The following is a 27,087-nucleotide window of genomic DNA, read 5'->3' on the forward strand; positions in this document are numbered from 1 at the left end:
CTTAAAGAGGAAACTTAGTCATTGATTTGGACCTTTAGTCTTTTTAAAAAAGACTGAGGCACTATTTCAGCTACATCTCACACATTCTGATGTGTTGTGTTTTTATTTTCATTCAATTCTTGTGATTTCTTTCATCTCTGAGTTAATTAGTAGTGTGTTGTTCAATTTTTAACTATTAGGGGTTTATCCCAGAAGTTTTTCTGTTCGTTGATTTCTGATTTAATTCATTTGTCATCAGGGTACATACTTGTCCTGATTGTAATACTTCTAAAGCATACTTTTGCCAAAGAATGTTCAAACTGCTGTGTAAGTGTGCTCATTTCACATGCTAGCAAGGTTATGCTCAAAATCCTTCAAGCTAGGCTCAGCAATACATGAACCAAGAACTTCTAGATATACAAACTGGGTTTAGAAAAGGCAGAGGAACCAGAGATTAAATTGCCAACATTTGTTGGATCATGGAAAAAGCAAGGGAATTCCAGAAAAAAACATCTACTTTTGCTTCATTGGCTATGCTAAAGCCTTTGACTCTCTGCTATACCAGTGTCTGTGGGTCACAACAAACTGTGGGAAATTCTTAGAGATGGGAGTACCAGATCACCTTACCTGTCTCCTGAGAAACCTATGTGCAGGTCAAAAAGCAACAGTTAGAACTGGACATGAAGCAGCTGACTGGTGCAAAAGGAATACAACAAGGCTGTATATTGTCTCCCTGTTTCTTTAACTTACATGCAGAGTACATCAGGCGAAATGCCAGGCTGGATGAATCACAATCTGGAATCAAAATTGCCAGGAGAAGTATCAACAGCCTTAGATATGTAGACGATACCACTCTAATGGCAGAAAGTGAAGAGGAACTAAAGAGCTTCTTGAGGGTGAAAAACGAGAGTGGAAAAGCTGGCTTGAAACTCAACAGTCAAAGAACTAAGATCATGGCATCCAGTTCCATCAGTTCAGTTCAGTCACTCAGTCATGTCTGACTTTTTGCGAACCCATGAATCGTAGCACAGCACACCTCCCTGTCCATCACCAACTCCCAGAGTTCACCCGAACTCATGTCCATCGAGTCCGTGATGCCATCCAGCCATCTCATCCTCTGTCGTCCCCTTCTCCTCCTGCCCTCAATCCCTCCCAGCATCAGAGTCTTTTCCCATGAGTCAACTCTTCACATGAGGTGGCCAAAGTACTGGAGTTTCAGCTTTAGCATCATTCCTTCCAGAGGAAGCCCAGGGTTGATCTCCTTCAGAATGGACTGGTTGGATCTCCTTTCAGTCCAAGGGAGTATTGGAATTTCAGCTTCAGCATCAGTCCTTCCAGTGAACACCCAGGACTGATCTCCTTTAGGATGGACTGGACTCTCAAGAGTCTTCAACACCACAGTTCAAAAGCATCAGTTCTTCAGTGCTCAGCTTTCTTCACAGTCCAACTCTCACATCCATACCTGACCACAGGAAAAACCATAGCTTTGACTAGACGGACCTTTGTTGGCAAAGTAATGTCTCTGCTTTTGAATATGCTATCTAGGTTGGTCATAACTTTCTTCCAAAGAGCAAGCATCTTTTAATTTCATGGCTGCAGTCACCATCTGCAGTGATTTTGGAGCCCAAAAAATAAAGTCTTGACACTGTTTCCACTGTTTCCCCATCTATTTCCCATGAAGTGATGGGACTGGATGCCATGATCTTTGTTTTCTGAATGTTGAGCTTTAAGCCAACTTTTTCACTCTTCTCTTTCACTTTCATCAAGAGGCTTTTTAGTTCCTCTTCACTTTCTGCCATAAGGGTGGTGTCATCTGCATATCCGAGGTCATTGATATTTCTCCCGGCAATCTTGATTCCAGCTTGTGCTTCTTCCAGCCCAGTGTTTCTCATGATGTACTCTGCATATAAGTTAAATAAGCAGGGTGACAATATACAGCCTTGATGTACTCCTTTTCCTATTGAAACCAGTCTGTTGTTCCATGTCCAGTTCTAACTGTTGCTTCCTGACCTGCATATAGATTTCTCAAGAGGCAGGTCAGGTAGTCTGATATTCCCATGTCTTTCAGAATTTTCCACAGTTTATTGTGATCCACACAGTCAAAGGCTTTGGCATAGTCAATGAAGCAGAAATAGAGGCTTTTCTGGAACTCTGTTGCTTTTTTGATGATCCAGCGGATATTGGCAATTCACTTCATAGTAAATATAAGGGGGAAAAATGGAAGCAGTGACAGATTTTATTTTCTTGGGCTCCAAAATCACTGCAGACGGTGACTACAGCCAAGAAATTAGAAGATGCTTGCTCCTTGGTAGGAAGTGAAAGTGTTAGCCATTCAGTCATGTTGAACTCTTTGCAGTCCCATGGACCGTAGCCCACCAGGCTCTTCTGTCCATGGAATTCTCTGAGCAAGGATCCTGGAGTGGGTAGCCAGATCCTTGGAGGAGAAGCCACGACAAATCTAGACAGTGTATTAAAAAGCAGAGACATCACTTTGCTGACAAAGGTCCTTATAGCCAAAGCTGTGTTTTTTTCCAGTAGTCGTGCACGAATGTGAGTTGGACCATAAAGAAGGTTGAGCGCTGAAGAATTCTTGGTTTCAAATTGTGGTGCCAGAGAAAAGACTCTTTGAGAGTCCGTTGACAGCAAGGAGATCAAACCAGTCAATCCTAAAGGGAATCAACTCTGAATAATCATTAGAAGGACTGTTGCTGAAGCTGAAGCTCTGTTCCTTTGGCCACCTGATGCAAAAAACCGACTCGTTGGAAAAGACCCCGATGCTGGGAAAGATTGAGGGCACAAGAAGGGGGTGACAGAGGATAAGACGGTCGGCTAGCATTACCAACTCAATGGACATGAATTTGAGCTGACTCTGGAGAATAGTGGAGTACATGGGAGCCTGGCATGCTGCAGTCCTTGAGGTCACAGAACTTCAGACAGGACTTAATGCGTGAACAGCAGCATGAAAAGCATACCTCTGCTTTATTGGGGGGCTTTCCATGGCCCGTTTGGGTTGAATGTGCCACATGTTCTTGGAACGTGTGTCCTGTTGTTGTAGGTGGAGTGTTGTGTAAACATCACTTCGATCCAGTTGACTCACTGTTGGTTAAATCTCCCGTAGACTTGCCGCTTATCTCCTTATTTATTCTATCATTTACTGAGAGAACAGTGAGGAAATGTGTAACTCTGTGCCCTAGTCTGTTTCTCCTTTCCATTATGTCAGTTTTTGTTTCTTTTAATTTGACTTTATGAAAAGATTCCAAGTTTCAATGAGTGACTCTTGGAGCCGTGGAATGTCCCTCTTTGTCGTTGGTGATACTCTGTTCTGAAATCTACTTTGCCTGATACTAATATAGCCATTCCAGCCTTCATAGTATTGCATGGTATATCCTTTTCCATTCTTTTTTTAATATATCTATGTCTCTATATTTAAAATGGGATTTTGTTACCAGCATGTAGTTGGATCTTGCTTTTTCAAATTCCGTCTGACAGCCTCCTTTTAACTGCAGTGTTTAGACCAGTCACATTTAATGTAAATGGTAGATTTAAGTCTGCCACCTTGCTATTTGTTCCCCATTTGTTGTATTTGCTTTTTCTTTCCTTTTTTCCCCTTTCTGCCTTCTTTGGTTTAATTGGGTATTTTCATGATTTCATGTTCTCTCTTCTGCCGCCCTGTCAGTGGTTCTGGAGCTCTTTCATCTCCAGAGCTCTCACCCACAACTTTCAGTTGCCAAAGCCTCTCTGAGCCCCTGGCTCTGTCTCCATAACCCTTTGAGGTATGCTCTGTGTAGAACCCCTCACCCTGCTCCTTGGTCCAGAATGTACCCCGAGGCAGAAACCCAGAGTGGTGGTAGAACCTTGCTTGTTTCCGTTCTCCCAGGAGCCACAGTTCTGCTTTGGTTTTCAGGGTCAGTAGACGGTAACTTTATATATTTTGTCCAGTGTGTTGTTTACTGGGGATGGGCGAGTCTGGTCCTGGTTAGTCCTCCATGACCAGAAGAGGAGCTCTGGATTTGTGCTTAGCCCACATGCTCTCTCCTCTTGCGCTTACGTAAGTAGAGTGACGGTGCAGTGAGCGTGGCGCCCTCAGAGGACCGCCATGAGCCCGCCCAGTGGCCTCCGTGCACTTTCTTGTTGAAGGGGCACAGCATTGCAAGCCAGCTCCTATAGCGTGGGCTCCAGCTCTGCCACACTCACTGTGCGAGCTTGGGGGAATCACTTGCCTAACATTTTTCTAAATGTTGGAGCCAGGGTGGCAGGGAAGACTCTTGGGTTAGAAGATCCCCTTCGTGAGCCAGCTGTCCTGTACTTGTTAGAATCAGTCTTACCTCCCATGCGAGTGATGATGAGTAACTGAGAGAATGTATGTGTGTGCTACAGGTTACTGCTCACAGGCTTTACCCAGGTCTGAGAGAGACGCAGAGGTGACAGGATGTTCTGTTGATTCAAGTAAAACAAAATCTTTAACAGGACTTCTTTCTCCATATTATTTCCTCTGTTGTTTGAGCCTCATTTCCCTCTCAGTTGCTGCTTGGGTTTGAGCTAGAGGAGAAGATAAGCCACTCCCCAGCAAAGACAGGCTTAATCCAGGACCCCATTTAATCACAAGTATGTGCAATTTGCCAGTAACTAATGGCTTAGGAATAGAGGAAAACAACAGAATGGCAAAGACTAGAGATCTCTTCAAGAAAATTAGAGATACCAAGGGAACATTTCATGCAAAGATGGGCACAAAAAAGGACAGAAATGGAAAAAAAAAAAAGGGACAGAAATGACATGGACCTAACAGAAGCAAAAGATATTAAGAAGAGGTGGCAAGAATACACAGAAAAATTATACAAAAGAGATCTTCATGACCTAGATAATCATGATGGTGTGATCATTCTCCTAGAGCCAGACATCCAGGAATGCAAAGTCAAGTGGGCCTTAGGTAGCATCACTACGAACAAAGCTAGTGGTAGTGATGGAATTCCAGTTGAGCTATTTCAAATCCATAAGGATGATGCTGTTAAAGTGCTGTTCTCAATATGCCAGCAAATTTGGAAAACTCAGCAGTGGCCACGGGACTGGAAAAGTTCAGTTTTCATTCCAATCCCAAAGAAAGGCAGTGCCAAAAATGTTCAAACTACCACACAGTTGCACTCTTCTCACACGGTAGCAAAGTAATGCTCAAAATTCTCCAAGTGAGGCTCCAAAAATACATGAACCAAGAACTTTCAGATGTTCAAGCTGGACTTGTAAAAGACAGAGGAACCAGAGATCAAATTGCCAACATCTGTTGGATCATCAGAAAAGAAAGAGTTCAGAAAAGCATCTACTTCTGCTTTATTGCCTACTCCAAAGCCCTTGACTCTGTGGATCACAACAAACTGGAAAATTCATAAAGAGATGGGAATATCAGACCACCTTGTCTGCCTCCTGAGAAATCTGTATGCAGGTCAAGAAGCAACAGTTAGAACTGGACATGGACCAACAGACCGGTTCCTAATAGGGAAAGGAGGACATCAAGGCTGTATATTGTCACCCTGCTTATTCAACTTCTATGCAGAGTACATCATGCAAAATGGCGGGCTGGATGAAGCACAAGCTGGAATCAAGATTGCCAGGAGGAATATCAATAACCTCAGGTATGCAGATGACACCACCCTTATGGCAGAAAGTGAAGAGGAACTGAAGAGCCTCTGGATGAAAGTAAAAGAGGAGAGAGAAAAAGCTGGCTTAAAACTCAACATTCAAAAAACAAAAGATCATGGCATCTGGTCCCATCACTTCATGGTAAATTGATAGGGAAACAAGGGAAACAGTGACAGACTTTATTTTCTTGAGCTCCAAAATCACTGAAGATGGTGATTGCAGCCATGAAATTAAAAGATGCTTGCTCCTGGAAAAAAAAAAAAAAAAAGATGCTTGCTACTGGAAGAAAAACTATGACCAAGCTAGACGGCATATTCAAAAGCAGAGACATTACTTGGCCAACAAAGGTCCATCTAGTCAAAGCTATGGTTTTTCCAGTAGTCATGTATGGATGTGAGAGATGGACTATAAAGAAAGCTGAGTGCCAAAGAATTGATGCTTTTGAACTATGGTGTTCGAAAAGACTGTTGAGAGTCCCTTGGACTTCAAGATCAAGCCAGTCAATCCTAAAGGAAATCAGTCCTGAATATTCATTGGAAGGACTGATGCTGAAGCTGAAACTCCAATACTTTGGCCACCTGATGCGAAGAACTGACTCATTGGAAAAGACCCTGATGCTGGAAAAGATTGAAGGCTGGAGGAGAAGGGGACAACAGAGGATGAGATGGTTGGATGGCATCACCAACTTGATGGACATGAGTTTGAGTGAACTCCAGGAGTTGGTGATGGATGGGACGCCTGGTGTGCTGTAGTCCATGGGGTCACAAAGAGTCAGACACAACTAGGCAACTGAACTGAATGGCTTTTTGAGTTGCATGGTGTGCCATTCTCAATTCTCCACTTAAGGCCTCAACCCCTAGCCCCCTGGAACCTATGCCTCCCAAAGAAAACATGTCTGAGGAGTGATGTGGTAGCAGGCGCAGGGACTGTTACACACTTAGCTCTGAGACCTCAGACATACTGTTGAAATTCAGGGAACCACCATCCATTGTCAAAGGAAGCTGCATGTGAGGAGCTTGCAAAGACGCTCTCTATCTAGCTTGTGCCCCTTTTCTTTGCCTGCCTTCTCACATGCTACAGTCTCTCATTCTTCAGTTATCAGTGGACACTCAAGGGTAATGGACTCTGTGGGTCAGGTACAGGTGAATCATTTTCACTTGGACCCAAAGATCTGCCCACCAGACTTTTGTGTGCTTTAGAAAAAACTAGGGTGGAAGATGGTCATTTCAGATAAGAGAAAGAGTGTGCCAGGAAGGAGGTGCCTTCCTTTGTCAGATGAGAACGAGAGCAAAATGCAGAACGTGTTTGATGAAGCAGAGAAAATCCTGAGAGTTCAGAGAAGAAAACCAGAATTCTGAGTCTTCATAATAATGATGGCTGCCTTTTATCGAGTGTCTGCTACATGTTAGCAGAACTGCGGAATCCTTTCCATGCCTTCCCTCAGATGAAGATCCTGAAGCTCCGATAGGTTCTCTGTGACTCTTCCTAGTGGCACACAGTCAGGGAGCGATGGGAGTCGAGGCCAGGCTGGCTGATGCCGGAGGCCAGCGCCTAGCCACTCCCCCACACAACGCAGGGCAGGAGACGGCCTGGCACTTATGCCCAAGTGTCCTCTCAGTGTGACCTTGAGCATATCACAGCTTCTCTTTGCATCACACTTTCCTCCTCATCCTAAAGTTGGGCTATGCTGCGTAATTCAGACCCTTTCAGTTCTCACTTCTGTAACAGCATCTCTCAAACGTTTCAGGCTGAGGAAAAGGCCGATGCACTGAACAAGGAGCTGCTTATGACCAAACAGAAGCTGATTGACGCAGAGGAAGAGAAAAGAAGGCTGGAAGAAGAGTCTGCTCAGGTACGGGGGGCATCGCCCCTCCCATACTCCTCTGTGTCTTGCAGATACTTGAGAGCTGGGATTTCACTGCTGGCTTCCTCTTGGCCCTGGAGAACTCTGGGGACAACTGGCTTCAGTTTCTCTCCAAAGGCCTTTTTTACTTACTGAATAAAGCAACATAATGGTTCTTAATAATTAAAATGTAGGAGACAGTGAGGCAAAGCCCACGCTTTCACTGGGGCAGAAGTTCCTGTGTGTCAGCATCTGAGTGTGACCAAAAAGGTTAGCATTTCTGCAGAAGGAAAGCAGACGTCTCATAGTGTGTGGCTCCTCCCCTACTTGCCCTGTCCACAGCTACCTCCCCACAGAGCCAGCTCTGGGAGGCTTGTCCTGAGCACAGCCCCTGGGTAGGAAGAGCTTCGGGTGCTGCGCCCTGGGCAGGCTGGCTCTGCTTCACTGTCCACCCGCTTCTCATCTCCGTCAGACGGCCCGAGGTGAGCAGTGACGGGGACGTCCCACGTAACCCCCGAGGCGCTGAAGGAACAGCCGTGCTCCCATCAGCTTCTCGACGTTTGCTCTGTTGCGTCCTCCGCCCAGGGTCCCAGTGTGGGCTGCACTGACAGGGACTTCAGCCAAAGGCCCACCTGAAGCAGGGTTTGATGTTGTCCGATGTTCTGACTTCTCTCCCGGCATCAGGAGTAGGGTTCGTACTGCTGAGAGAAAGGGGAGGAGACAGGAGCGCCCCTCTGGGACTGTGGGGCCAGCACAGCACGACACAGCTCCTGCCGGGGCTTCCTGTCTGTCTCCCTCAACCAGCAGTCACCTTTGCTTTTCTCACTGTGCGCAGTTAAAAGAAATGTGCCGTCGGGAACTCGACAAGGCAGAATCCGAGATTAAAAAAAACAGCTCTATCATTGGCGACTACAAGCAGGTGGGTCTGTGCCCCGGAAGTGGGCCATATGCTCTGGGCGCTCTGCTCGCCTGCGCGAGAGGTTTCCTCTCCACACCCCCACGTGTCCCCACTCGGCCACTGGCCCTGCAGGAGTCCTTGTGCTTCTGGATGAGTTACTGTGCTGATTCTCAGCTGTAAAATAGGGGGACTCGTGACTCTCCCGGAGAACTGTTTTGAGGAGTCCAGAGGTGTTTGTGGAGCCCCTGGCCTAGGTCCCTCACACAAGTAGGCACTTAATCCCTGGAGGCTACCCTGGTTCTTGGGAGCACTTCAGACTCTGGCTGTTGATGTGTGGTCCTGTGATGTGGAACCACCTGTCCCCAAGCCGGTCCATTCTGACAGCATAACTGAACTGGCCTTGTGCCTTCTGTCCTGGGCTCTCTTGCTGGCTCCGGAGTCTGGCATGTCTGTAACGTTGACCTTCGAGTGCACTCGGGCGCTGACGGGTTCTCGCAGGTCCTGGGCCGATGGATGCAGAGGTGACAGAGCCAGAGCACCCTCTGCCCACCTGGCATCTGCCCCCTCCCGCTCCGCACTGTCTCAATTCATGGTCCAGCCTCCGCTGTAGAACTCGCCACGAGCCCGGACTGTGCAGATTATGACACTGCTGAAGAGACTGTCATTTGAATACCCTGTTTGTTTCCTTAGATTTGCTCTCAGTTGAGTGAAAGATTGGAGAAGCAGCAGGCTGCTAATAAAGTGGAGATTGAGAAAATTCGAGTAAGTCTTCATTTATCAAAGAGATTTTATCCCCCCTAGTTCATTTAATGGCTGTATTCACAAAAAATTTGGGGAGGGGGATATTCCACTTGGATTTCAAAAGTGAGAGAAGCTGATGCGTGCCTGACAAGGCAGCTGTCAGGACCTGGTTCAGCAACAGCTCATGTTTTGCCTCTTTCCATTGGGTGGGGATATAGATCAGACCAGAGAGTCCTGACTTTAGACCTCAAGGTGCAAGTGTCCCTTTTCTTTATAAATTTGTACAGTGTCCTCCTCTGGATTACTTTGCTTGTAAAAAAAAAACAAAATGAAATGCAAGAGCCCTAAGACTTGAGGTGTTGTCTGTGACTCCTGCAGCACCATGCTGAGGTGGAAGGGTCCTGTGAGTGACAGGTTTCACTCGAGGGCGGGAGCTGCAGAGGCCAGGCCACTCCCCACGATTTTCTGTAGCGTGGGGACCACTCCCCACGATTTTCTGTAGCGTGGGGACCACTCCCCACGATTTTCTGTAGCGTGGGGACCACTCCCCACGATTTTCTGTAGCGTGGGGACCACTCCCCACGATTTTCTGTAGCGTGGGGACCACTCCCCACGACTTTCTGTAGCGTGGGGACATCTGCCTCCTGCTATAATGGACCAAGATACAGTGAGAGCCGGAGTGTTTAAATGCTTTGTTGCCAGTTTCAGAGTTTTTGTTCCTTGATATTTTCTTTATAATTAGACTACTTGTCAGCTTTTACTAAGATGAGTAATTTACTGAAAGATATTTACTAACATATTTACAACTGGGTGGACAGAAAGGTGGGAGAGTTCATGACCATGTTTGCATGAAGCAACATTTTACCTGGAGCAAGGTGATGCTTGGCCTCTATTATAAGCAATGTTTAACCACCAGTACCAATTTTTTAAGCAAAATTCATTTTCTGATTCTAAAACTAATAATGTTCATTGAAGAAAATTGGAGAATACGAATAAAGGGGCAGGGGAAGAAAGCCTTATAATCTTACTACCCAAAGAATACATCACCGTTAACACTTTGGTGTGTGTTCTTTCAGTGTTTGTATTTCCTGTAACATACAGATTTTCTTTCAGTCTGAGATATGCATTTTTTTCAAATTTACATCTGAAGCTAGGACATATTTTATAACTAATGGCTTTTGTGGTTTCACTGGCAGAATATTCTCTTAGAGGAAAATGAAATGATGTTTCTTATAGTCATTGCTGTCTTTTTTCATGAAATGTAGTATGTATTTGTAACTATGCTTTAATGACATTTTCGTGTCCTAGTTCACCCAGCACCATAACATTTTTACCAAATTATGAAAAATTCCTCAAAAACCTTTCCGAGGCTGCATGCTTGTTGTATAAATACAGCGCATCCTATGTAATTTCTCCCAGGAGCGATAGTTTATCTCCCCACCCCTTTTTTGTGTCTCTGATTCTGCAGTGAAATTCCTTGTGCATCAATCTTTATCTAGTCACTTCTTTATCATTTTTTTAGCTAAGGTTCCTAGACGTGAAATGACTGGCTCAAGATATAACAATATGTGTATGGTTTTTGGTATGTAACGCCAGGTGATTTTTCCAGTAGGTCATCTAACAGTTTACAAAAAGAACGTAGTTTTTCAGAAGCCATAGTGCTCAGCCAGGCTCCCCAGAAAGGAGATGCTCACACCTCCACGTCTCCTTTGTCTCTTCACATCTGACCTTCAATTTCAGCAAAAAGTAGATGACTGTGAACGCTGCCGGGAATTTTTCAACAAAGAAGGGCGCATAAAGGGCATGGGCTCAGCTAAGGAAGTTGTGGATGAGGATACAGACGAGGAGAAGGAAACACTCAAGAACCAGCTGAGAGAGATGGAGCTAGAACTGGCACAGACCAAGCTGCAGCTGGTGGAAGCGGAGTGCAAGATCCAGGTAACGGTCGCAGCCTCGGGTTCCCGCCAGCCCTCTGCCCCTGACGCAGGGGGCCCAGACCTGCGCGAGGGTATGGTTTTCTGGGGCTGCAAACCCCAGAAATGATATTGACGGTTTGGGATTTTTTCCCTTTTAAACTTTGACCGTAATCCTCCTGGGAAGAAGCCTGTTACTTGTTATTTACTAGTGGACGTTTAATTAGTGTTTAGCCTGTCCTAAGAATTGGGCTTTCTCGTAAGAATTGTCCATCAAACTTGGAATCCTTCTGGTGGAGGAGAGAACACATGATTTGAAATCGCAGCCGCACCACCGAACTCTTTGACATTGGGTTAGTAACCTCCTTATACCTCAGGTTGCTCATCTGCCAGTGGAGATGACGAGGGTCACTCTTATCGTTTGCTTTGAAGACTAAATAAGATAATGTACAGAAGGGGCTCAGCTTGGTGTCTGAGGGCTTCACAATACCAGCTTTTATGTTCCAGCTCCTGTCACTTAACCAGCTTTGTGCCTTAGGACTTACTACCTAATTTATCTGAGCCTCCTTTCCTGAAGAAACTGGGACTTATTTTGGTCATCTTTATACTGCACAGCTAGTTCCGGCAGCACCGTGCTGAGCACAGGGCAGGCACCAAGCGCAGAGCGTGGGGGAACCAAGTTTAGGACTAAAGCTGAAGACCTGGTCTCCCCATCACATTCATCATCAGACACCTGCTTGCCCAGGCCCCGTTTCAGCTGCTGGCGCTGCAGAGCTAAGACGAGGCTTGGGTGACTGTCTGGGTAATTAGGAAGGGCCTCACCAAGGGTGGTGTCTGATCAGAGAATGAACAGAGTTTGCAGCTGGTGAAGGGGAGGAACACTGAGCCAGCAGAGGGCATGGCATGTCCAGCAGCACAGAGGGAGCAGTGGGCCTGCCTGAAAGGTCCAGATTTGTGAAGCATCTCACATGTCTTGCTAGCAGGTCTAGACTTCTAAGGTGCTTGCTGGAAATTAATGCTGCGTTCTTAGCTAGAGCGTTCTGCCTGACTCCTGGTGTGCAGTGGGTAGATGGAGGGTGAGATGCTCAGATAGGAGGCTGTTTTGAGGTCTTAACTAGAAAAGGTGCCAAAGCTTTTGGCCCTCCAGATCTTTCTGTGCCAGTTTTGAGAGCTGGGGCAGGGGGTGGGGGGTTGTTTCCAGAGGTGTCTCAGGAGGAGACAGACTTCACTTGTTGCCTTGGCTCAGCTCTGGGGAGGCAGTGTCCTTTGCACAGGAGACCAGCATCCTCACGTCCATTGTTGCTCTTCCAGGACTTGGAGCACCATTTAGGCCTTGCCCTCAACGAGGTCCAGGCAGCCAAGAAGACGTGGTTTAACCGAACACTGAGCTCCATAAAGACGGCAACCGGGGTGCAAGGAAAAGAGACTTGCTGAGAGCAGCTGCCGCTTCCAGACCCTTCAGAAAACATGACACCTTTTGTTGCCTTCTTTGGCCAGATGTGTGATTCTGTGACATGTCCCAGGACAGAATGTCCGTAAGTCAGATCCATAGAAGCCTGTCGGGAGGTCACTGTGGACCGGAGCTCGTGAGGCCCTCCTCACTGCTGATACTAACAGGCCCGCCGACTCGCCTGCCGCTCTGGACACTCCGAACGTCACTCCTCCGTGTGACCTCCGGCCTCTTCCCAGTTAGGTCAGCTCATACCCAGCCCAACATCCGAGTTGACATTATCAGTTTGGGGATCTTTCAGGCTGTTGGTTTTTTTCTAAACCTTTTTTTTTTTTAATACACACACACATACAAATATATATATATAAATATATATATATATAGGGGGACGTAGGGCAGGGGATCAGTAACTCAAGTATCTGCTCCAGTGCCAGCAGAGGGTCCTCCGGGTAGACATGGAGAAGCACTTTCTTTAAATAGGAGGGTTTCGTGGTTATAGTTGAAGCCGCCTGGTTTGTTAAGCTCTACAATGCACAGGTTTGGGTTTGGCATTATTCACACGTTTCTGATCAATTCTATGCAACTCTCATAGTTTCTGTTGTTTTTATTGTTAGCTGCCAAATGACTCCACAGTGCTGGGGTGGGTGACTTGACCGACTGTGAGACTGGATTAATCATAACGTGGACAAATCTTATTTTGCTTAATGTGTCTGTGGGGGTGTGTGTGTGTGTGTAGATATCTATTTCCCAGTGCACCCAACTGACAGTGTTTAAATCCCAGACTAGGACTGATCTGCACAAGTTAATTATGTGGTTATTTGAGCACTTACTTCATTCAAGGTTTGTTGGGCTCTGCTCTCCACCCTGCTGTTGTGAGAGCTGTGAAGAGCACCTTCACTTCAAGGTTCCTAGTGTTCTTGCACAACAGGTTGTACAAGTGAGAAAGACTTTGAGTTCTGTGTGTGTCTGAGAGAGAGAGAGTGTGAATGTCAGGCTGTGCAGACGCACATGCCAGGAGGCCCGCGTGCTGCTGGCCTGGTCCCTCCCTGGGCTGAGGCCAGTGCTCTTCAGAGCACTTGCTCTGAGCCTTGCTCTTCAGATGGGCTGCAAGTTCTCACTTCAAAACTATAGAATGGGGGTTTTAGCACCTTTTAAAAAAATAACTTTAGACTTTTAATTTATATAGTGATAATGCTGACAGGCTGTCTCGCAGACGATTCTGCCGTCTTCTCTGCGTGCAGTGTGGAGTAGCTGGTTGCAGGAGGCACTGGTTTGTATATAAAGACACTTGGGTGGTTTTGTATCTTTTTCCCTGTTGGCTGTATTAACACTTGCTGAGGTCATCTGTGATAAGGGAGGTAACAAGCGGCAACCCCTGATCCCCCCAGACCATCCCCTCCACTGCTGTCTGTGTCCTGTTCTTGTTCAGTTACCAAAACAGCTCTGCGCCCATCTAAAACTAGGTGTGTGGACATTGTGCTAGGGTAGTTTCCGTGTGTCAACTTTATGAACTGAAATATAAACCAGTAAAATTGTATTACTCTTTCTTTTGTTGGTTTTATTTTAACAGCATATTCATTAAATATTTTGGTACAAACCATCACTTTGTAAAAACAAGTTTTATCATTACGTGCTCTTGCCCACTTCCTCCCCTGCTCCCGCTCTGGGCTGAGATGTGAGTGAGCAGCCGTGCGCGCCAGGCCCATGGCAGTGGTGGCAGGGTAGGGGGAGAAGACACAGGCTTTGTGCCCCGGGGGCTGCTGCTGGCACCTTCCTCGTGAGCAGTGTCCGTCCTGGAGAAACAAAGTGCTCTGGTGACAGGTGAAACATGACTCGTGTGCTGCAGGTTTAGGGGAGTCTTAATGGAGGTGAGGGAGTGGCAAGACCTAAAAGACAGAAGCATCTCACCAGGCCGAGATGGAAGAGGGCACTACGGGCCCCAGGTGTGCATGTGCAGGGCAAGCAGCCGAGGGGCAGAAGTGGTCAGTCCTCAAGACTCCGGGAGAGTGTTCCTTCCAACCACTGCTGGCCTTCCTGTGCTGCAGCCCCTCCGGAGGCGGCTCCCAGACCGGCCGTCCTTCACCACCTTACCCACTTCTCTGCAGCAGGAAGGAGAGAGCAGTGCTCCCCCAACCCGACAGCCCCTGCTTGCTTGACCTCCCCTCCACGACCCCCACACCAGCCTCTGGATGAAGCAGGCTGAGCTGCAGGCCCCAGAGAAGGGAAGGCGGTGAGTGAGCCCTGCCCCGTCTTCTCTCCACAGCCCAGATGCAGGCCTGGGGCCTGGCAAGTGGCTGGGCTGTGACAGCAGCTCTGCGAAGGCCGGCACAGGGAGGGACTCCAGAGGACAGGTGGGATCCCTGTGCTGCTCAAGGCCGGAGGGCATGTTTCTGGGATCCACGTTCCTGGCCAACCAGGTCAAGAGTCCAGAAGGGCTGGCCTGCCCCTGGCTTTTCCCGGCCCCAGGGTCACAGTGTGAGGAGGATAGGGGCTTGCAGAAATCGTCCACTCAGCAGCTGTGCCCTGTCAGGAGAAAGGCACCCTTGGCCCGTCAACCTTGGCAGACCTGAAGTGACCAGGGTCATCCCGAGAGAATGAATGAGCTCCACCTTGGGTGAGGGTGGGCCTGGACGAAGTGGTTTGGTGACTGGGAACCTGCTGGAGCTCAGAGTGGGAGGAGATGCAGAGGTGGTTGCGTGCAGCAGAGGGGCCAGACTAGCACCCCAGGAAGCTGAAGCAGAGTGTAGGTTTCAAGAAGCCTGGCTGTGAAGGTCAGTCGGGGCGAAGGAGGATGGTTGGAGGGAACCGTGGTAGGAAGAGCAGGGACCGCGAGACTTCGTGCTGGAAAACTGGATCCTGGTTCTGACCATGTGACCAGGGCTCCACTTCTTCCTCAACTGCAAGACATGAGACAGGCTGAGTAGCCTGTGGAGCAGATCTCCAGGGGCTGCCTGCTGTCACTGTGGGCTGAAGGCAGCTCAGAACAAAAGGCAGGAGGGATCCACTTTCCAGTCTCCAGGAGTGCTGTCTCCGTCTGTTCTGAACCCCAAGTCCTGGTGGCAGGAGAGCACCATGCGGGGAGTGAAGGAAAGAAAAACCCTCTAGAATTGAGCCCCAAACAGCACTCTCAGCTCTGAACTGCCCAGGAGCTGTGCAGAGAGTAGGTGCCCGGGGAGGAGCTGCCTGGCCTCTCGGGCCTTCTGGTTCATCTGGGTGACGGACGTGTGAGGGGGTAGCGCTTCACTTGCTCAGAGATGCGCGATTCTGACCCTGGGATTCAGGCCCCCTCCTCAGCTTCATTAAGGCAGATGAGCTCAGAGTGGCTGGGGCGCTCAGTTCCAGAACAAGAAGACTGAGCGCTACCTAGCCCTGCCCTTCCCCCGTTGCTGTAGGTGTAGGAATCTGGCCCAGACCCTACAGTCTGTCAGCTCCCAGCGACCAGCAGGGCAGCTGCTTTAAGATGACCACATGGGCAGCAGGTGGGAATAAACTCGCACTGCTTCACTGCAGGCGCACTGGGGCTTCCCAGGTGGCTCAGTAGGAAAGACTGCTCGCAATGCAGGAGATGCAGTTTTGACCCCTGGATCGGGAAGATCCCCTGGAACAGGCCCTGGTAACCCACTCCAGTACTTTTGCCTAGAGAATCCCCATGGACAGAGGAGCCTGGTGGGCTGAAGTCCATGGGGTCGCAAAGAGTCGGACACAACTGAGGCAACTGAGCACACCCATGAGTACAGCTAGACCAAAACCCTGGGTTCAAGCCAAGCCATGACCTTGGGTGCTCACCTCAAGTGGGAAGGTCACGTTTCCCTCCTGAGCTCCTCTCCGTCTCTGCCATGGCCTCAGCACTCACCTCTATCATACATGCTCCTGTTAAGCTTGACCCTTCCCCTGTGGTCTCCCTCCAGTTGATGGAACAGCCCTATTAAGTGATGCTGTCCCCAGACTTGAAGGTGAAAAGGCTTGCCCATGGTGACAAGATCTTGGATTTCAGTGCTTTCTACCAGGTACCACCACCACCACCTTCTCTGGCCCAAAGCCAGGCAAACAGTGCCCCTCCTGTGAAACCCTGGTTTCAGGGTGGGAGCAGGGCCCCCGGGAGAGAGCAGCAGGCTGGCTCCCCTTCCCATCAATGCACCCACCCAGGGCTTTCATCTACTCGCCTGGCTCCCCCAACACCTGGGGAGCTCCCTGGGCTGCCGGCCGTCTTTCTCATTCTTCCAGGGGTGAACACTTACTGCAGAACCTCACACACGGAGCAATTGGAAGAGCTTTTTTTTTTTCAAGCTGCTGCCACCATTTAGAAGTTCTCCCTTGGGCAACTGCCTTTACCTCTCTAAGCCTTAGCATCAAGTGGGGAGCGGGTCAAGAGGAAGACTGAGGCAGGTGTGTGAGAGGCAAATGCCGAGCCGAGGCAGTGGCCACAGCTCAGCACTCCCTGTGCCAGCTGTGGGTCAGAGGCTCAGGCGGCGTAAACTTGCAGCATCAGCAAAGAAGCAGAGTTTCAAGGACTGTGAACAGGAGTGGGGCTGAGGCCTGGCCCTCGGCAGTGAAGGGAAGGTCCTTCTCAGGTGCTGAGCTGGAGGGTCGAAGTGGCTCTGCACTTGACCCTTTCATCAGAGCCAGAGTAAGTCCTGCACAGAAAAGTCCAGCCCAGTGCTGTTGAAGACAGAAGCTTTTATTGTTATTCATCCAAATGAGGAAAATGCAACATGTCAGGGCATTACAGACAAGCTGCAGCAGCCAGACAAGAGGGTCGGTCAGTCTGTTAGAGTCCAACAGTCAGTGTGGAGGAGCCGCAGTGTGGACGCTGCCTGTGGGAGTCGGGGTGCAGAGAGTCCCTGTGATGAAGGCCAGGCATCTCTGGGCGAGGCACTGGAGACAGTCCACACGTGCAGGCTGTGCCTCAGCCTTACAGCTCAGAGTCCTGCGGGTACTCACCGCCCCAGAGCGGGGACAATCCACGGGGCTCACATTCGCCAATGTTTTTTTAATATAATACACAACATAGTTATTGCCAAGGACTTTGCACTGCAGTTATACTATGTACACTTGTATTCAGAAAAAAACACAGTAAACAGATAATACAGGTATTTTAAATAGATTTCTTAAAAGCTATCTTCATCACTAGACCAGAGAGAGAGCTAGTTAGCCACAAGTTTGATGTCCTCTGTGTAACTGCAATCAACCAGAAATGCTTTCTACCCACAACTACGTGCGGCACCACCTGAACCCCTGTCCTGGGGCTGAGGGAGGGCTGAGACTGAGCAGGGCCCATTCCTCCTCTGTGAGGGACAGATGCCCCTTCAACAGCTCAGGGCTTCAGGTCTAGACTGGCTGCCTCCTTCCTAGTGAATTCTGCTCGGAATGGGTGAGCAAGTCTCAGCAGCCACCCTCCGGGAACCCTACTACATGGCAGGGAGACCAGGGTGCCGGGACTGTGGGGCCAATAGGCCAGCCCCTCCCCTGGCCCACCTGCCTCACTCCTGCACGTGCCCTGGCCCTACCTAGGGCTCCTTCAGGAGACCTGCCCGTTCCTCAATGTGTGGCCGGGCCCCAGCCAGCCACCGAGAGAAAGATTCAGCACAGCTGGGCCACACGGTCCCCAGTCTGCTGAGCGCACAGGTACTGAGGGGACAACAGGCTCCACCACTGCTGAGAGCCGTAGTAAATGACGTCTGCCCGAGGCAGGTGGCTCATGACGCCTTCAGACATCACGGGAGACAGAGGCGCCCCCGACCAAGCATTCCCTTTGCGGCCTCAAGACCCTGGAAAGGAAGTCTGTCTGGAGGTTGACAACAGGTCATGAGACATCCAGAACCACCCTTGATTCCTGGGACATGTGGAAAGGCCCCTGCCACCTGAGAAGCCGCCACAGTAAGGGAACAAGGGGACCAGCGGTACCCCGTGTCCACAGTGCACCCCTACTTTGCAGAGAGCCCCACCCCACCACATAGGGCTGGCCTGGCAGGTGAAAGAAGAGGTATTTCAGGAACCTGACTGAACTCCCAACTGTCCCTCACGTGTGGGCCATCATCACAACCTGGGCATCAGGGCCGCAGCCGAGGGAGCCGGTGAGGTGAAGAGTCAAGGAGGCTCAAAAGTGCAATGCAAACAAGGAAAGGAGTGGAAGCTTAACCACAACTTAAGCCCAAGGGTGTTTGCGAAGAGAGGTGCTCACGCCATCCTGAAGGGAGCAGAGAAGAGGCTGGATACTGGGAATTAGGTGCAGCGTCCTTGATAATAAAGTACAAGTGGAGAAGACAGTCTTCTAGCTGTCTATGACTCATTTCCCTAAACAAAAATTTTAAGAAGTTCCCAGAACAAATATTTAGGCTAGATTCAAAAAAGAACTTTTAGACCATCATCTGTTTCCGTAAGCAGGAAAATGAGACGGACGGCATCAAGCTTAGGACCATGGGCTAGGACAGGGCGACTCCACAAGGGTCTGGGTGCCCCGACACAAGGAAGCTCCCTGTGAGGCCAGAGCTGCCGTGCAAGGATACGCCTGGTGCCACAGCCAGCTGCACCTTCTGGAAGATACGAGCCACGTGCGTCAGAGGGAGTTACACACCTCCTGGCATCCCAAGAGCCCCACCAGGGGCCAGATGAGCCCAGCAGCAACAGCGTGTGTGCCCTGCAGCCACGGCTTCTCAGCGACTCTTTCTACCACCCTCACCTGACGCCACAAGCTCATTCAAGCAGGCAGCACCAACCCCCTTACCTGCAGGCTCCGTCCCCAGAGGACCCACAGGCCACGCGAGGCTGGCCACACCCCCTCCCAGCTGGGGGGCCTGCGCTCCTGAAGCCAGCACCCTCCTGACTTCCATCCACTTCACAGGAGATTGCTGGCCCCTCACAGCCCTGAACTTCACCTCGGTGCTCAGTCAACAGCTGTGCCCTTCGTTTGCCTGGAAACATCTCTGAGGGAAAATACTGTGGACAGTAGAAAGCACTTGGTTTTTTTCATTGCCCCAGCTTCACGGAGCACCTTGGGGCAGGCACCGTGTCCGATTTGCAGTCGTCCCTGGCGTCTGCGAGCCACCTGAGCAGCGACTGCTCCAGCCTGTGCATCCCTCCTCAGCAGTTCACAGGCTTCACCTCCCTCCCACTCCTGCATAAAGCTTTCTTGCCAGGTGACTCCATTCTGAAGCGAGCACTTTTCACCCTCGTACACCAAGGCCCTCAGCCAGCATTAGACCTGAGACAAGGTTTCCTTGATGTTGCCCTTTAAGGGACTTCTGAGTAGCAAGAGAGAAGCAGCACAAAGGTGGCAGACTTGGCCACGTCAAACACCAGGCCCCTAACGCCACTGGCGGTCAGAAAAGCCGTCTGGCTCACGGGCCTCCCCTCCTCACTCGAGTGCCAACACAGTAAGCAAACCGGGTGAAAAGTCCAGACTGTAACAAGCCTAATCTTCCCCAAGCAGAAGATCTTTCTAAAACATGCCTGAGCACCCCTCCACAGCACCCCTAGTTCACAAGTTTCTCTCTGGAGCTGGTTCACCGTGGCTTTCCCTTGCTTCAGCGCCCACTCCCCAAACAGGACCCAGCTGAGCTCCTTAAAACCTGAGGTCCTTCTGGGCAAGAGCTGCACACCTAACAGACGTGTGGGAAGGTGGATGGGTCCAGGCAGCAGATGTGAGGAAACTTCCAGTCATGATCACGCCAGAGGGACTGGAAAGCAGGAACTGGAGCAGTGTGGCCCACAACTGGCTGTGCACTGCTCAGCCGCTCCAACGGCAGCGCAGCGTGGCCACGACCACTGAACAGGCCACACAGCCCGAAAGATTCACCGACACCAGGCCCAAGGCTGCGCGTCCACGTTGTGACACATGGGAAGGCCCACTGGGCTGAACAGAGACTCCCGGACATCCCGAAGGCTCGATGGGCTGTGTCTCAGTGAACCTTGACCTCTAGGGCTCTGACAAATGCTCAAACCGCCGCTGCCTCTTGCTTCTCAGCAGAGCTACAGAACTGCAGACGTGCAGAAGCACCACCCCCTCCCCACCAGCTCCTCCGAGCTCCCTGCCCACCTGGGCGGAATGAGCCAGAGGTGGCAGAACAAGACAGGCCCAGAGCAGATTTACGAGTAATCTTAACAGTCCTGCCTTTTTCTCTTTAAAGCGCTTGGAGAACAAGTGCGTGCCTCCCCTGGCTAGAGACTTTTCTACAGATGCTGAATCCAAGGGACTCCACCTCTTACCAGGTGAAGAGGCCAAAACATTACTTTAAAAAGCAGAAGCCCCTGGACCATCCAGTACCTGCCACTCCCTTGATGGGCAAACTCGGGAGAGCTAGCTACAAACCTCTCCATCCATCACCAAAAAGCTTCCCAGAGACACAGGAGGGGCACGGGGCACTAGGCCCACCAGACTCCCACTTCCTGGCCCAGTGGAGGCAGTCCCTGCCACCCCCCATTCCTATTGGTCTCAGGCACCACCGTCGTCCGTCACCTACTGCACAGGGGGCCCCCGTGCCCTTGCTGGGTGTGGGTTCCTGTGGTTCCCTGGTCCCACAGCCTCCAGCCCAACCCAGGCAAGGAGCCTGGACATGAAGAAATGCCCTCCTTGCCTCTCAACCCCCTGGCTGCCTCTCTCAGCCAGCCACCATCCTTCACCAGCCTCTCCGTTCAGTCCGTCCTCATCCAGCTGTCCAAACTGACCCTCCAGAGTCCTCTCACTGTCCTGGAGGATGGTTATCACTGGGGGCACAGCACCTTTCACAGAGTGGCCCCAAACTGCACACCCATGTGCCATTTCACCTTCCTAGCCCTCCCAGTTCCATCAACAAGCACCTCCACGCTATCCCTTCTGCATACACCACACCGCCCTCCTCGACACCCGGCTGCTCCACCGGGCCCGTGGATGCCCATCTCTGCAGGAAGCCTCGGCTCCCTCCCTGGAGCCCCTCACTCTCCGAGTCCCTCAGTTCTCAGTCTGCACAGGCCTGGCTCTGCTCCTGGATGGAGTGGGAGTCCCTCTCGCAAGCATCCCCCCCGCTTCCTGGGCTCCTTGGTCAGGTTTCACCTTCTACTCGGCTAAGCTGAAAATCCTAACATTTTCTTCAGCTGCTCCTTCTGCTCCAGCACAGCGTGATTAGGAGGAGAAAGTGACAGTGGATGTTTCCGATATAGCCATGTGCCCAGGACGGAATACGTGGTCCCCGGAGTGGCAGCAGTCTCATCAGCCTTCCGTGCTGACTACACTGAGCACTGGGCTCCACGTGGGCAGGAGACCAGGGCACTGTGGGCAAGAGGCCAGCGGTGTGGGCTGTCAGTTTGCACAGAACACGGATGTGATCGATGACACTCCCAAGACCACTTCTCCCCTCTTGGGCACATGCATTTATTGGAAACACTCACTGCCACCTTAACTGCCCAACTGGCTGTACTAGAACCACCTATCCCTTTCTGGAGCCACATAAGACAAGTAAATAGAAGCCGTCAGAATACCTGGCAGAGAGATCCACAGTATCTCCAAGTCTGCCCTTCACCAGCCTCTCTCTCTCGAGGTTCCTTCCGCTTTCCTGAGCTCCTCAGGGGCCACATTCCAGTTGATGTGGAAGGAGGGACTCCCCTCCAGGGTGATGGCACAGCCACCATACTTTCCATAAAGCTGCCTCCACAGATGTCAGAGAGCTGAGCAACTTCTGAGATCAGCTACAGGCTGGGAGGGCCCAGTGAGACCCTGGCCCCAGAACCCTGGCAAGGTGACGGAGGCCGCCGCCTTCAGTCAGAGCAGCAGAGGCCTAGCCAGAAACAGGGCAGCAGGCCACCAGACGCGGATGCAGCTCGACAGAGCAGCAGCACCTGTCGCCAGCACGTCCCCTCCCCTTGCCCAGGCCTGGGGACCTCTCCGGTGGCAGTTACTGGTTTGTGCTCTATCACAGGGTTCTGTGACGGTGCAAGAAGTTGGTCTGTGGAAATAGCGATGCAGCTGAGAAGACGACGACGAGCAGGCCGCCCGGCCCAAGGATGGGTCGCCAGTGACCCTGCCCAGGAGCCAGCTGCCATGTCTAAGCAGCCAGAGAAGAAGGCATCTGGAGTCTGCCTGCCTCCTTTTCCCCTGGTGAGGAAGGGGAGCGAGTCAGGGAGAGCAAGGTTGTGTTTTGTCTCAAGCTACACAGGATACATTCCACAAGTCTGGAAGAAAGTAAGTAGGGTGAATGCATCATAAAGAGGAGAGGAAACTGTTGCCAAATGGTTTTGGAAAACTGGACAGGCAGCAGACTAGACTGCCACCACCAACCACTAGCGTGAGCACAGTGCTGTCGGAATGGGTGGCCTGGGCCGCTTACTAGCTATGTAATTTTGGGCAGGTCGTTTTGTGTAAGCCTCTATTTCCTCATCTGTCAAAGGAGAGAACTACTAGATCCCACAGTTGTGGTGATGTTCAAATTTCCTCCCTAAGAAAAGGCTTCTGTGAACTCTAAAAACAGAAGAAATGGCATTGCTTCCATGTGGTCAGAAACTCACTTATTAGCAGCCACAATGTTTTGCCACAAATAAGCTGGCTGGTTTTCAGAGTCTCTTGGCTTCAGTTTTCTTGTCTGTGGAGTGGGAACCACATCCCTGCGCTGCTGCTGCTCTGAGCGGGACCATCAGGGCAGCGCGTGGTGACAGCCCGGAGAGGATGCTGCTGCTGCACACACACACGGGGGCCAGTCCTTCCACAGGCCACAGCTCAGGGACTCCTGCAGTCGGGGCTGACGAGAAGGTTCTTCTCCCTGACCCCCTCCAGGATTATGGCTCATGGCTCAAAAAATGGCCAGCTGTCAAGGATGGCAGTAACTTGGGGTCAGGGAAGATTCTCTCCCTGAAGAGGATTCTGTATCCATCCCCACACACCCCTGGACCCTGAGCAGAGACCCAGCCGGCACTAACCTGCTGAGGCGCTAGTGAGGGGCCCACAGCCTTCCCTGAAGCCGAGTCCAGGGGCCACTCCAGGCCGACAGAATAGGCCACTGCCACCTGTCCCCACCCTCATCTCTGCCCAGCACTTGCCCAGGGCCACCTCTGCCCCAGTGAGCCACACCTCGCCAGCTCTCCTTCAGAGTCTGGCTCCGACACCCCCACCTTCAGTCTCAGGCCAGACAGCGTGTACTCAGAAAGCATTAGCTGAATGAAAACATACACCTCAATTTCTCACTAATATTCAAACAGAAAAACAAGCCTCAAATACAAAAGCTTCCTCTGTTTATACAGCCACACCTCAGCCTTCCAATCTATCTTTCCAGTTTGTTGATCTTTTCCAGTCACTCTAAAAGAAAATAGCCCTATTTTCAGCCAGGATACTGGTCTAAAATGACCTGAAGTTAAAGCTTAGACTCCCAGCACAGATCCAAGGGTTGGCCTGAGCCTGTGAGCTCCAAAGACCCTATGACAGTGAGGCCCCTGGCTTGGCTTGTGTTCAGGCCCTGTAGAGGCTCCACATGGCCCTGCCTCGCTGCCCACACACCACCTTCCTGTCACCCAGCGTGCTTTCGGCAGAAAAAGGCACTGGCACTTAAAGCATCGGGGTTTCATGCTTGACTCTAGCCCTTCACTCTGAGCGTCAGTCTTTTTCACCTGTAAGATATACCACTTTGAAGAGGGCTGAGAAGTAAGAAAAATGTCCAAGTGCCTGGCACACACAAGATACCAATTTTAGCATCTTTCCCCCTGCTCTTTCTTCCATCCACTGCTGCCCAGAGGCCCCCCAGATGAACTGACCTGAGGGCTACCAGTAACCACTTGGGACATTCAGCTAACATGTGAATGCAGAGACTGTTCTTCCACATGGCACAAAAGGATCAAGGGAGGAGAAACTGAAGCAAAGCCTAAAGAAACCAGGCCCCTGGGCAGCGCTAAGAGAACACCCTCCCAGCAGTGGCTCATTCCCTCACCTCCTTGGGGCCATAAGCAGCAAAAAGATGACTCGGGACCACATCTCCAGCTAAGAGACGCTAATCTGACTCTCAAGCAGCCCGGGCAGATGGTGGCAATCCCCATGCTACCCACCACCAGAGACAGTGGGGTTCTGCCAAGAAAGACCCTCCTGAGAAGGGCCAAGTAGTTAAGGTGTTACCTACTGATTGGTTAAGACAAGATGAAAGAAACAAAACCCCGAGGCCTTCCCACAGAGTTTATTAATGAGGCATGGATACCACTCAACAGCCACAGCAGTGGAGTGGGGTCACTTCTGCCAAGACATCACTTACACAAATATTTCTTGAATTTAAGAAAGACCTCCTGACTATACTGCAAATCTATCTTATTGGCCTTTAGAAGTAACAGTTCTGTCGACACAGTTTTTGTAACCTCAGAGCATCACCAAACTCAGTCTGCATTCCCCACTCAGCTCACCTCCACCAGCAGAGAGGTGCGGCCACAACCTCCAGAGGCTCCTGAGGTTCAATGCAGACGTGTGTGAGCCAGAGACACAAAGATGCTCACCCTTTATTCAGTCCAGCCATCTATATCTATATATATATATATATATATATATATATATTTCTTTTTTCTGAAAAGCAACTTCCCAGCTGTGTCCAGACAGATAAATGGGTAGGTGGACAGAGAGACAGATGTGTAACAGGCAGAAGGGAGGCCTTATGTGGTGACAAGCACAGGGCTTTTAATGCCCAAAGTGTTGCAGGACACTGTAAAGAGAAGCTAGAATGCTGTTGAGAGCAGCGTCTGCGCCACCGGCCTGCTAAGCCTGCCTCCCAGTCTCCTTTTTCTTTTCTGTGCTTTATGATAACTTAGCTTCTACCTGCCAAATAAATGGTGAGCTCTGAATGTCAGATTCTGGGGCTAACTGTAGTCACACAGTTTTTTCTTACTAATGCAAAGACAGGGAACTTGGAATCAGCTGGCTGACATTGTAAGCTGAACCCCTTTGAAGTTCCAAGCTCACCTAAATCCCAAAGCAAGTATTACAAACTCCTGGCAGCAGACTGTCCAATGATTGACTACCACACAAAAACACAAGCATCTTTATCCAGCATGGCTCTGCAGCCACCTCCCATGCCACGTCTCACCAAGTGTTTGCTCTGTGTCTATCTGACCCTAAGATGCTAGAAGTCCTCTCTCAAAGCCAGGGAGCACCCCAAACCTGTGTACACGAAGCAACCCACACAGTCCCATCTGAGCAGACCACGCACCTGTTTCTCCACTCCCTGTCAGCACAGCCTGGCCAACCACGGTAAAAACAGTCAACATTTACTGAGCACTTCCTGTGCACCCGGTACTATTCAAAGCACTCTGTGTATTAACTCATTTAATTCCCAGACCCTACAGGAATTTGCTGGAGGGAGACGAATATACTCTGGCCCAGAGTCCCACATGGTTTCTAGTCTCTATTTCTAGCTGTGCTGTAAAGCTTACATAACCTAATCTGCATTACAGTGCTATTTTAAAAAATCTCCAAAGATCACTGCCTCAAGCATCAATGGAAACTGTTAGCTCTTACCTAAAATGATAATGTGGAAAAGGATATCTATTCTTACAACTAAGTCAACTTCAATCCTTGACTTAAAACAGACTTTCTGGAATATGCTATTAGGAAAGGAAGGAACTTACATAAGAAGTACTAGCTCTGTAAATAACTGCTAGAGAGGAACACATCAAAACTGAACTCACCTCAGCGGTAGGCAGTTTCTTGGCTCTGCAGGTGGTTACTCATTTACCACCCATCTCCCTTCTCGGCCTCCCAGTAACACTGAGAAATCTCTGGTCACTGAATGGCATGGCCTCAGATGGTTACAGAGAAAAGTCTGCATGCAACAGAAGCTTTCTTGTTCTGGGCAACCTCACAGGGACCACCCCCACCCCAGCACCACCACCAGGCAGGCAGTGGCATACACTGAATAGGAGTTACTTCAGGAGGCCGTTCGCAGAGCAGGCGGTTCTCAGATGAGGACTCTAGACTGCTAGAAATCTAACTTTTGGGGGAAAGGGGAGCAAATCTCCTTAGTTCACTCCTCTCTCTCACTACTAAAGATTTACCTTCCCCTGCAGTTATTAGTGAAATCCAAGACAGGGAAATAATAATGACTGACTGAATGTAAGAGTAAAATTCCCCTCATTTGTCACTGAAAAATGCTTAGTGTTTAAATTAACCACTATTATTCTTTGCTACACTATAAAAACTGCTTTAAAAGGACTGGGCTATTTGTTATTCATTTCACTCATTTATGTGAATAGAGGTCCATGAACATAAACCAGAGTAGATTTCAGGCTCTCAAAACTGTCAGGGAAATATTTTAAATGAATCAGTTTCCAAATAACATCCATTTCAATGATATCAGAGGGCGCATATTATTAAATAATTTACAAATAAACTACTAACTAAGTTAATTATCTCCTGACACTGCTATGTGTTGTCTCCCAACCTAGGAGATTTATAGTCAGCCCAACTCCACCAAAAAGAAACCCCCCAACCTAAAAGCTTCCAGTGGGTGGAGCCTGTGTCACCAGAATCCAGAGAAGAACCTAGCACGTAAGGTGCTCTCGGTTGCTTGTTCAGGACTGGAATGTTCTTGGTACTAGTCACCTAGGCCTCATACAACCTTTTATAGATGCCAAAGCCACATTCAACATACATACAGATTCTGTTTGGGAAAAAAGTTGTCCCAGCAACCTTCAAAGTTAG

General features: G+C 49.9%; 1 protein-coding gene across 6 annotated transcripts in view; it reads left to right on the top strand.

The window, feature by feature from the left end:
- RABGAP1 (RAB GTPase activating protein 1) overlaps positions 1-14,053 on the top strand; it is a 161,463-nt gene extending 147,410 nt beyond the window's left edge. For 2 of the 6 annotated variants that reach the window (XM_018055737.1, XM_018055738.1), the window contains exons 22-26: positions 7,358-7,462; positions 8,289-8,372; positions 9,042-9,113; positions 10,833-11,030; positions 12,317-13,029. In XM_018055737.1, the coding sequence (XP_017911226.1) occupies positions 7,358-7,462; positions 8,289-8,372; positions 9,042-9,113; positions 10,833-11,030; positions 12,317-12,439 (582 nt within the window). In that variant the 3' untranslated portion in view covers positions 12,440-13,029. Of the gene's footprint in view, positions 1-7,357; positions 7,463-7,925; positions 8,373-9,041; positions 9,114-10,832; positions 11,031-12,316 lie in introns of those variants that run through there. The other 4 variants (XM_018055735.1, XM_018055736.1, XM_018055740.1 and 1 more) reach the window with 4 other exon arrangements.

The sequence above is a fragment of the Capra hircus genome, chromosome 11 (assembly GCF_001704415.2).
Source record: "Capra hircus breed San Clemente chromosome 11, ASM170441v1, whole genome shotgun sequence".
Taxonomy (NCBI): domain Eukaryota; kingdom Metazoa; phylum Chordata; class Mammalia; order Artiodactyla; family Bovidae; genus Capra; species Capra hircus.